The 12,434-nt window shown below is 37.3% G+C and overlaps 1 protein-coding gene across 1 annotated transcript in view; it reads left to right on the top strand.

The window, feature by feature from the left end:
- The window catches only part of ADGRV1 (adhesion G protein-coupled receptor V1), a 264,845-nt gene that overhangs the window by 169,644 nt on the left and 82,767 nt on the right, over nucleotides 1-12,434 (top strand). Inside the window, exon 83 of the mRNA XM_031046194.2 lies at nucleotides 5,023-5,139. Within this exon, the coding sequence (XP_030902054.2) occupies nucleotides 5,023-5,139 (117 nt within the window). The remainder of the gene's footprint in view (nucleotides 1-5,022; nucleotides 5,140-12,434) is intronic.

Raw genomic sequence — 12,434 nt, forward strand, 5'->3', positions numbered from 1 at the left:
AAATGTCTCACCAGTCTCACAGAGAAGAGCTTTTTAATATCTAATCTAAATTTCCCCTTTTTCAGGTTAAAGCCATTCCCCTTTGTCCTGTTCCTACAGGCCCTTGTCCAAAGCCCCTCTCCATCTTTCTTGTAGCCCCTTTAGACAGTGGGAGCTGCTCTAAGGTCTCCCCTTATGGAGCCTTCTCTTCTCCAGGCTGAATCAGCCCAGCTCTCTCAGCCTGTCTCCAGAGCAGAGCTGCTCCAACCCTTGCAGCATCTCCATGGCCTCCTTTGGACTCACTCCAACAGCTCCACCTCCCTTTTGTGTTGTTGCTCCAGAGCCGGATGCAGGACTACAGGGGGATCTCCCAAAGGTACAGTACAGGGGGAGAATCCCCTCCCTGGACCTGCTGCTCACGCTCTGTGGATGCAGCCCAGCACGGGGGGGTGTTCTGGCCTCAAGCGCACACTGAAGCTGTGTCATGGGGAGCTTCTTCTTAACCAACATCCCCAAGTCCTTCTCCTCAGGGCTGCTCCATCCAGTCTCTCCCAGCCTGTGGTTATGCTTGGCATTGTCCTGACCCAGGTGCAGGACTTTGCACTTAGCCTTGTTAAACTTCATGAGGTTCACATGGTCCCACCTCTCCAGCCTGTCCAGGTCCTTCTGGATCCCATCACTTCTCTCCCACATGTTAACCAAACCACACAGCTCAGTGTAATCAGCGAACTTTGAAGTACTATATATATATATATGTGTGTGTAAATATATAAATCCTGGCAACTGCAGATTGTTCAATTCAGTCTCAGAAAGATAGAAAAAATTCTATCCAAGGCAGAGTGATAAATGAAGTGGAGAATAATACTCCTGTGTGTTTGTATTAGATTGTGCCAGACAAGTCTGATAGCTTTCTTTGGTGAGATAAATGCATTAAAATGCATGGTATGTCACCTAATTGTTAAAATCAAAATGAAGGAGGATTAGTTGAGGAACTGGAATGTGGGAAGAAACAGACTAATGGAAAAAAAACAGCTTTGGGAGAATGGTTTATGAAGAGAGGTATTTCACTGATCCTAAAGCATTGTTCTGTTTGTGGAACAGAAAATAATGTGCCAGGAAAAAATGTGCTGATGGAAGAAAGGGAAGGACTGACCTTTCAAAATGGTAGTGGGGTAGCAGGTAGGAAGATGTGAATACCTTGGAACACTGAAGAGTGAAATACAAGCATATTTCCAAGAACATGGTAAAAAGTTGTAACTTGTAGGCTAACAGCAAAGCTTTAACTCTGAGGCAAGAAGTAGTTAGTTGGAAATGAGAAGAATAACTGTACCAAATGATCACTGAGGTATTATATCAGAAAAAGTCTTTGCATGAGATATATGGAGATAAGAAGACTGCCAGATGAGAACGTTAAAAACCTCTGCAGCTCTTCTCCGTCCAACCTCAGGTAAATATATTCATTAATAGAATTCAAGTGTCATCACTATAGGGGAGGATGATGAATTTGGTTCACAAGCTGCAAAAACTTCTCTGCAAAGGTTTTTGCACATATGAGTACACATTTCACAATGCACTACGTGGGATTACTTGCAGAAACAAGATAAATTCAACTTGGCAGATGCTGTATTCCTGGAGTTAAACTGCTTTTGCTGTCCAGCTCAGTTTAGGTTTCGCTACTGAGTATGGTGCTATTCAGTGGTTGCTTATTTAACCTTGAAAAATGAAGCTTGCGGAAGAATGCTGCTGCTTTCGGTGAATTCATGATAGTGCAAACCCCAAAGAGGAGGAAATGCTGTTTAATCGGAGAGGCTTCCAACAGAAGAAAAAATAGATATAAATTAAACATGAGTAAGTGCAGGCTGGAAAATAGGAGACAGCTCTTAAATAGCAGAGGAGTGATGTTCTGAGACAGCCTGCTGCTTGGAAAATGTGGTACAAAATTACTCTTCGTCATACAGGAACGTACAGTTTTGTGAAACATCTGGTTTTATTAATTTATAGTTTGGTGCTGATGGCTTAGTTTGAATACCCAGGTGCTAATTTCCTTCAAGAAACTGCTAGGCAATTGTCTTAGAGTTCCAAAGGGATTGCAGTATCCTTTGATTAATTAACTGAGTAAATGACTGTCAAGTGGGAGCTCTGTCAAAGACCTTTTTGCTCTTTAGCAGAAGTGCATTGATTTATCATAATTTATTTTTTAACTTTCATTTTTTCAGTTTGTCAAGAGGAACCTGTGACTGATACGCTATCACTGTAATTTTGAATGTGGCACAGAACTATCACAAATTATAAAGAGTAGCAGCCTGCTACTTAAATAACTTCAGTCTCTTGTTATCTCTTAGATAAACCATTTTGGTCAAGTCTCACCAGGAAGAAGCATTACATCATAATCTTGACATAGAACAGAATGGTGGGTTACAAAGATTTTTTGAAAAAGGGGTATTTAATTTCATGCTATCTCTGTAAAAAGAGCTCTGAACAATTGGTGTCAAAAGGAACACATCTAATATGCATTTTTTAATGTTCCAAAAGGAAACAACTTATTCCAATATATGGTATGTGTTTTATTTATCAAAGTAATAAGTTAATTATTACAAAAGGTGATAGAATCATAGAACCATAGAATGGTTGGGTTGGAAGGGACCTTAAAACTCATCCAGTTCCAACCTCCTGCCACAGGCAGGGACACCTTCCACAAGATCAAGTTGCTCTGAGCCCCATCCAACCTGGCCTTGAGCACTGCCAGGGGTGGGGCAGCCACAGCTTCTCTGGGCAACCTGTGCCAAGGCCTCAGCACCCTTATCAGTCTATAGGTTGCCCACTGCAGTTAAAAACTAAGCAAAGTACAGAAGCCACAAGACAATTAGGTCAAAGGAACAACTTATCTGGAATGTGCTTTTTCATTTGTTTCCCTAACCAGCTCACACATTATGGGGGAATGGTCTATTCTGTGTCTGGTGCACCACATGTTTCTGCCAAATTGCTGTGCATTGTTAGAACAGCACAGCCAAACTACAGTCTTTTCTCCCAGGTTTTGAAATATAGCTGCAAATTGGTTTTTTGTTTGTTTTGGTTTGTTTTTTTTTTGTGTTATAATCCAAATCTTATTTGTATCTTCTGCCCAAGATGCAAGATAACATATTAAAATTCTGTAAAATGGGTGACATGGTCTAGTGTGAGGCATCCCTGCCCATGGCAGGGGATTGAAACTGGATGATCTTAAGGTCCTTTCAAACCCAAACCATTCTATGATTCTATGTGTCTTTGCATCTTTTAGATCATTAACCTTCTCTTTTGTCTAAAACATTGTAATACCACTATATTCAATGAATCCTTACAAGAAGGATTACTTCAGCTGTATTGCTGATTTACTTCAACAAAAGATGGTGTCCATGAAAAGCATGCATTTTTAGCAAATATTTGGACTTTTTGCATTGTTTTGGTTGGAAAACTGTTGACATAACAGGATACTTTTTTATGTTTAAAAATAAAAATTCTTAAAACATGACAAATTATAGTTTCTTTGATTGCATATGTAATCATGCCAGCATTCAGTCCAGAAGGTGCAAAACCATGTTTCCAGGACCCAGTCAGTCTGCTTTTGTGTTTTCATTCCTTATTTGTCTAGCCTAACAGTCTGTCATTGGCACATGCATGAGCCTTCAGATAACAAAAAGTGGTAGAGCCTCTCCACCCAGATGTACATTGTTTTTTTTCCTGTTGTAAGTAGAAACATTTGCTCAAGTTTTAGGAAAAGTACTGGTGGTACTGCTTGAGCTAGCTGATCCTATGGAGTTGTTTACTCAAATATTTCTTGTGTTTATCCCTCATGGAAGGCAGCTATTGCACACATATTTCAATTGTGTTTAACCCACTCCAGACAATAGCATTTGTTTTAGCAGTGTCAGAATCTGGCAAGTAGCAGAAAATATTAAACTGTGTGTTAACCTTTTAATAATTGAATGGCTATGTGGCTGTGGTCAGATTCCATTTCACAGCAGAAGACTGATGAACACCACTTAAAATACTAAAATTGCATATTTTTTTGTTTAGATTATGAAATGCATCTCATAATTGATTTTAGTCCAGTTGTCATCTAGTTGCTTATTCTTCCATTTCATTGTGAGATAATATTCTCTACTGACTAACAAGTCAATGTGCTGTTGGTCAAAATAGTAGTATTCCTTGTAAAGGAAAGGAAAAATCATCAGTTACTACAGGTACTCAGTAGGTAAACTGAGCATTTCTTGATGTGAACGCTTTAATTTTTTTTTAAGTCTGCTTGTAGAACTATTTCCGCTGTAAAGAAGTTCGCAGAAGACAGAGCTAAAAGCTTATGAGTTGTGTTTAAATTTTAAATACTATTTTGAAATTGTTTAGCAGCATTCATTGCAGTCAGAGTCAGAATATCTTTGTTCCTTAGACAATGCATTCTCTGCTTAACCAGCCAAGGAATAGTCTTTTGACATTGGGCATGTCTCTGCAAAAGAGCTTATATCTGCCTTATGAGTGTGAAATCCTGGTCTGGTCTTAGGCAACAGAAGACATGCTTACTCGCTTTTGTTCAGTACTGATATCTTATGTGATGTGGTGTAATACTGCTACATATCTTACAGTCTGAAGATAGGAAATGCCTCTTGAGTTTGATTACTTGATAAATTTTCTTGCCTTACTAAGATCAGATTATAATGTCTCTTTTTGTTTTATGGAGGAAAATACCCACCCTCAGTTGCAAAACTGGTGTCTAATGTTGCATGGCAATTAGTTTGGGAAGCAGTATTAATAAATATGAGGTGTCTCTATAGTCTTTTCAGGTATGGATGTAATGGATACTAGAGTGCAAAAAAGTTTAAAGCTAGTTTTGTGGCTGACAGTGTTAAAAGGTCACTTCTTTTGGGTGAATATTAAATGTCCAAGGTATCTCTGGAATGGTAACTGGGTGTATGTTTTACTTCCAAATGGAAGATAACTTTTTTCCCGCTCATTCTTATTATTAAATTAATGTTGTTTAATTCCAATATAGGCATTTTTTTTTCCCCGCAGATTTCATTTCTGGCTTCTGCTTACATGAGCCAACATCTCTCAGAGGAAAGCTGCTCTGCCCTTGCATCTATTACACATTACCTTTACCTCTGCCAGTTCAGCTGGATGCTTATTCAGGTTGGTCTCTTTTTAAACCCTTTTCCAAAACCTCTATAAAAAACAGCTGATGCTTAGACTGTGTTTCTGTTATATCATAGTATATGTATTTCTGAATCTAATGCTACTAGAGAGGCAAAACATTAGATGGTCCTTATTTAACCTAGAGTGTTACATCTGCAAGGGTAAATATTCAAACCCTATAGACTTTTCCCACCAACATCTGTTATGACTGTGTAAGAATTCCCACTTCTCACTTGTTAAAGTAACCTGTAAAGAATACTGTCTAAAAATAATGAAGGTTATTAGAGTTAATAGATTCTCAAGCATCTTTCACTTGATATTTTGAAACAGTCTCCTAGAGGTGAAATTTAATTATAAACTACACTGTAATCTTTTGAGTCAGTAACATTTTAGTCATTAGAATCACAGAATATAAGAAACATACATTCAGAATTTTGCATTAAAATAAGGAATACATACATTCATGAATATTGCCAGAATTTTCATAGAATTATTAAATAATTTAGGTTGGAAAAGATCTGTAAGATCAAGTCCAACTGTTAATCCAGCACTGCCAAGTCCATCACTAAACCATGCCCCTAAGCACCACATATACATGTCTATTAAAACACCTCCAGAGACAGTGATTCCACCACTTCCCTGGAAAGTCTGTTCTAATACCTTATGACACTTTCAGTGAAGAAATTGTTCCTAATGTCCAGTCTAAACCTCCCTTGGCACAGCTTGAGGCCATTTCCTGTTGTCCTATTACTGGTTATTTGGGAGAAGAGACTGGCCCACCCCAGCCTCACTGCAACCTCCTTTCAGGTAGTTGTAGAGAGCAATCAGGTTTCCCATAAGGCAACTTTTCTTGAGGCTAAAAAAATCCCAATTCCCTCAGCCATTCCTCGTCACACTTGTTCTCCAGACTTCTTACCAGTTTAACAGTGACACATTTTACAACATGGTGTAAACACAATTGAATTAATGTGGGACACCATGAACAATTTGTTATGGAACATTACCAATTGTAAATTAGTCAAAATAACAAGCTCTGAGGTTATGTGGAAAATACATAATCACACACTTGGGTATAAATGTATATTTAGCACTAATGTGTGAATTATGCCTTTTTTTTCTATTATTTTGATAGGATTTATCATTAGCACACTTATTTTTGCATACAGCTTTTTATATGCAGCTCTAGACAATCCTCCAATATGCAAGTTGTGAGACCAAATTGAGAACTACAAATTAGGCTATATCTAAACACAGCTTTCACCCACAGTGACATCCATGTAGTACCTGACATTTTCCTGGGACTATGCCAGGCTCACTTTTCTGAGAGCCCTAGCAGCTTCTCTAACAGCTCCAATGTGCCTGTTGGTCTTAGCAAGCTACAAGTAGATAGTTTGTCATGTACACTGCTTCTGCAACTGCTTGTAATGATGGAGCAGACATCTAAACTCATCTTTCTTTAGTGATACTAATTCTCATTTTCCTGAAATTCTACATTTTGCAAAGCTAAATATTCTTTCCAGTGGATGTTACTTTCTACTGGCTCAATACAGAAATATTTCTGCTGTACTTCTTCATCTAGCTTGGTTTATGACATTCTCCTAGGTTAACAAACTTAGGTTATTTTTTGAGCAGTAAATGGTATTCGTCTTCACAGCTGCTCCTTCACCTCATTCCTAAGTCACATCATGTCTCTTAAAAATTCACTATTTTGGACAGACAGAGTAATACTTTTAAGTTACAGGTTTACTAGGATATGTCATGTTTTGACTTCTCAGTGATAGTTTTTCATCACCCCATCCTAGTGTGTTATATTACATTAAGTTGCAAAAGGATTCATTTGCTTGCTCTTCTAAGGATTAATCACTTAGAATGACAGAACAAACAAAATATGACTGTTTAAAGTTGGTAATTTTTTTGGCTGTAGTCGAAATCCATTGTTATTTTTGTTGGAGTAAACTTTGGTCAGGTCCTAAGAATTTGTGTCACCATTGCATTTAGTGGAGCCTCAGGCTTGTGTTAGTCATGAAGACTCTTCATATAGATGTGAGGGGACAAAGGTGCCATAGAGGGAATACTTTATAGAATGCTGAATGATGAGCTGACAAGAACTTCCAGGAGTAAAACTTAGAATGAAGGGGATGTCCTTTTTTGTGGGTTCAGATCTTCAGCTGTGAATAATTCCTGAAGTTTGAAAGATCCAAAAGGAAAGAAATAATCTGAAATGTAGATCAACCCAGCCCTCAACTACAATTTACTCCCTTTGATTGAGAAAAGCTCCTGAAATTGTAGTTATCATTGCACAGTGAGGAAGCAATGTCAAGGCAGTAAAAGAGTGCTGGGACATCTCTGTGCTTGAAATGGCCCCATGATTGTATTAGCAAAACTGGTGGATCCAGGGGAAAACCAGACTGATGTGAGAAGTCAGGATGCTACTGCTGTCTAAATGTCAGCTTTAAATTCCTGGGAAATGAATGGTCGTATTTCTCTATATGGTACACTTAATACACATGACTTGATCTGGAAGGCAGAATTATCAATGTATTTATACTTCAATGGGACTTAAATACTTCTGTCTGGGATCAGGAAAAACATGCAAACAGATTCTGCATCCCCCGTGTAGCCCTTTGGGAGGCTGCACAGTGTAGGGCATATGCCTGAACACTGACTCATTTTATACAAACCTCCTAGTGTCAGCCTTGATCTCTTCATACAGGAGTGGGTAGATGTGAAAATCAAATGCCAGCTGCATGCAGGTGTGTGCAGATATGTGGAACTGAAACATCCAGAAAATCCAAACCAATTTTAAGTGACCAAAAGCACTTTTTGGTGGTGGAGCAGCATTTCCAGTCCATGAAAGTCTATAAGAAACCACAGACACTACAGTTGGAGCTATGCAAATTCAATTCTGTAGACTAGATCAAAGATCTTCAACTTTCTAGGCTCTAGAATAACTTCCTTTCCTTTTTGTCCCATTTTTTCTATCTTCTGCATATTTCTAGCTATGGTAATTATACATAGCATTTGATCGTATTTTATTAGTGGTTAAAACAACTACATCTATGGCTTCATATTCTAATAATTTTTCCCTTTTAGCTTCTTGTATTTGTGGGCTTACACTTAATATCAATATTTGTACTACACACATAGCTTCTACCCACCTATTGACTGAAATGCAGAGATGCAAAGGATCTCAGGGGTCACCTGGTCCGTTTTCAGAGTTAGAACAACGACCACATTAAGTCATCCTTTCTTGATTATTCCTATCTCTCTGTATGGCATAACCTTGTTTCTTGGCTTTTATATGGAGATTTTTGTAAGTTGCAAAATGTTGGTATTACCCAGTTTTTTAAAGATGAGGCTTTCTTGGCTGCAGAAGTATGTGTGTAATCAAGGCGCAAATGACTCTGTGCCCTCAAAGACAGCTTATTCTGAAATACTTGTCTTATACTAATATCTGAAATTCAGAAATCTTCTTCCTGACAAATGTATTTTCATACATAGTACATTGCTACAGCATAAGGCTTTATTTTCATATGCAGTCTGTGTATATGAATCTTAGGAGCACACAGTACAGATATCTTTCTGTATTCTGTTGCTTTTTCCATGACAAACCTATACGATGACAACCAGTTATCAGGAAAAATAATTTTCTTCTTTTAGCATTTTTTAACTTATTACAGAAAAAAAAAGAAGTTAAAAAAAAGAAGTTAAAATTATCTTTTGGAGAAAAAATAATTGTGTAGTTCTCAACTGCTAATTCTGATGTACGAATAAACTTATGGGAAAAAGTGAACTCACAAGTTTTTGAACTGTTGCTACAACGGAGTAAGTCAACAGCAAAAGTGGCAGTTCAATAAGCAAGTCACAGTGAAGGTCATGAGCTTGCTGTCACCTATACCTGAATCCTCTCCCTCTGTGAACTTACTGGCATCTTAAATTTTCTATAAATTTATTGCAGACTTGTAAGGCAAGCACTTAGCTTATAATAAGTTTAATGCTTATTTTTAAGGATGATTTGTTAATAGCTTTGAAAAAGGAATTATATAAAAGTGTGCAAACATTCTTAAAAGGAAAACTGTAACCATTCTTAAAAGAAGAAACAAGGGAAATAGCAGTTTTCCCACTGAGACAGGAAAGACCTTATTTAAAATATTTTGCAGTGAGTGAATACTTACTGGATATCCACAGATTATTACTAAAGATAAATGAATGAATAAAGAAAGAAATAAACAAAACCACTCTATTTCTGGGAAGGTAATTGCAATTAATTGCCTCACTCTAAAAGATGGAAGTTTCAATGAAGTTTGTGTCATCTCATTAGGGTGTTATTTGAATTTGTAATTAATTTGCAATCTGCATCACAACAAACACAACTTGCACAATTGTTCTTCCACCTGAGCAGCTGGGAAATGGACTGTACATTTTATTCTTCTGTAGAAGCAGTTATTGTTGCAGCCTGGCAACAGGAAAGGATTTGCTAAAATTAGCTCTGCTATTTATATTTCATTAATTAAATTTTGCTTCATCAAAATGGTTTGAAGATAAGAAATTACAATTATCAAAACAGAAATGTTACTGTGTGGAACATGATGAACTATCCAAACCCACTTGCAGCTTTGCAGCAGCACTGCTGTTAAAGTGTTCTGTGATAAAAGAGGTAAGATAGGTAAATATGGCTAAGCAAACACTGAGCAAGGACGTAAGGTGCAATTTCTTGGAAAGCAATCTTAGTTGGATGACTAAGAGCAGTGTTCACCAGGTTGTCGGAATTGGTTGAACCAACAATCTCTGGGCATAATGACATAAATCAGTTCAAGGCTTTTGCTGTCTGGAAATGCTTGCAGTGAAGCACAGCCCAGTCAGCACTACAAGGACATGTAATTTGAAAAACATTTTTTGGCATAAGGTGACAAACAGAATCTTGGATAGGTTTTCAAGCCCATGTAAAAATTAAGAGAGAAAATGACTTCATAAAAGAGCAACCACATCTTTCCACATATGGCGGATATTTTTTTTAATACCTTTTGCATCTGTTTAGTCTTCTTCCTGTAACTGTCCAATAATGGAATTAATAGTTCTAGTGTGTTCTCTCAACACATACAGGGCAGTTACAATTTTATATTAAGATTTTCCTGGGATTTTTTTAAGGAAAACAAACTTTGCCTTTGTTCTTGTAGTACCGATCACCAAAAGAAAACAAAAAAGGTCATAATAATTAGTATATCATTAAATACACTGGATGTGTTTATAAAATGTCATTCCATAAGGGAGCATTTAAAACACTCACTAGACTAATATATATATATATATTAACAAGTTCTTAGCATATACGATGTGCTTTCTGATTCATGATAGAAGGTATTGTATGTTCATGCTATACGAATCACAGAAAAAGAATCTTTAATAGTAATTAGCTTACTTTCTTACTTACATAAGGAATCCACAAACGACTAATTAGTTATTTGGTTGTGAAAACTCAGTTTTTCTGAACAAACTGGCAGACAAAGCCTTGTCTGAGGGAAATCTGCAGTTTCACAAAGGATAGGAGATTATGCAAAATCTGATTATTACAAATAATAATTTTGCAACTGTCTTGTCACCATGAATGGGTTTTACCTATTGTAACAATAGACAGGTACAAAATAATCTCATAAATCAACATTATTGTATTAAATCCCTGTCTACATAATTGAGAGAGGTCCATATGATTGGGTAAGGATGCCTGAGGATGTCTGTCTTCTCCCCATTGACTGTACAGACAAGCCACAGGCATGAGCTTGAATTAGATGCCCTCTAGGCCAAAAAAGACAAAACTAATTCCTTACTCATCCCATAAAATAGGCCATTGATAACTACATAGCATGCAAAGCTGTAGCTGGTGATATGTTTGAAGTGTACTAAGTAAAGAAATATTTTGCAAAACATTTTTATTATGTATAGTTTGGTGTTTATTAATAAAGTTGTAATGTAGTAAAAATGCATTAACACCTAGAAAAGTGTTTCTACTATTATCCTCTTAAAGTAAATGCAAACAGCCAAGCAAATCTCTTAAGCATATTGTTTTATTTGAAGGGTTTCCTTACTCATATTAATACATAAAGAGATTTCAACTATTCCACTTTTTAATTTTGGTTCCTATATGGTTTTAAATTCTTATGCTGTTTGATGATAAGCTGGTCATAAGAAGGCACAGTTTGTTGTAGAGATACATGTGAATTTACATTCACTTATTTACATTTTTCCTTAAACTCTTATACAAGTATTAAACAGAATTACAGATCATTGAAGTTGCAAGGGGCATCTTGGGACTGTCTAGTCCAACACCCTGTATTAAGCAGGGTCAGCTTGGGTATGTTGCCCATAACTGTGTTATGTTTTGATTATCTCTAAGGACAGAGACTCCACAACCTCTCTGGAGAGCTTAGCCCAGCATCTGACCACCTTAACAGGAAGAAAGGTTTTTCTTGTGTTCAGATGGAATTTCATATGTATTAATTTGTGCCCCTTGCCTCCTATGCTGTCATTGGGCCACACTGAGGAGAGTCTGGCTGCTTCTTTGTCAGTCCTTCCCATCAGACATTTATACACGTGGATAAGTTACCCCTGGGCTTCCTATTCTCCAGGCTGAACAGCCACAACTTTCTCTGTCTCTCCTCCTTGGAGAGATCCTCCACTCTGTTAATCACTGACTTTCATGGCCCTTTGCTGAGTTCTGTATGTTTGATGTACTGGTGAGCCCAGAACCGGACCACAGTCAGAACTGTTGAAGGAGGATAGTGCTTTTAATAGAATCACAGAGTCTCAGACTGGTTTGGGTTGAAGAGACCTTGAAGCTCATCCAATTCAAGCCCCCTGCCTCAGGCAGGGACATCTTCTACTAGACCAGATTGCTCAAAGCCCCATCCAGCCTGGCCTTGGACACTGCCAGGGATGGGGCATTTTCTTCAAGAAAATACACAGAGCTGAACAATAGTATAAAAAGATTTAATACAGATCAGATTTAGCAATATTATACGTCAGTCCTTTCTGTGAAGGTATGGAAATCCAAGAAAAAAGCTACTTTTACACAACAAAGCTATTTTTGCACTACAGAAGTAATATTTTCTACTAAACAGGGTGTCCCATCCTCTCTGATACTCTAATTTCAAATCTAACAGTTACATAGATAGGCATACTTCCTTTATAATCAGTCTTTTTTGATTACTTAATACATTGAGAACATAGTATTTATGTTGAAAACTGTTGATATATGTAAACATATGTTGGGACAGAAATATGCTGTATTATGACTT

Source organism: Melopsittacus undulatus, chromosome Z (assembly GCF_012275295.1).
Source record: "Melopsittacus undulatus isolate bMelUnd1 chromosome Z, bMelUnd1.mat.Z, whole genome shotgun sequence".
NCBI classification, from domain to species: domain Eukaryota; kingdom Metazoa; phylum Chordata; class Aves; order Psittaciformes; family Psittaculidae; genus Melopsittacus; species Melopsittacus undulatus.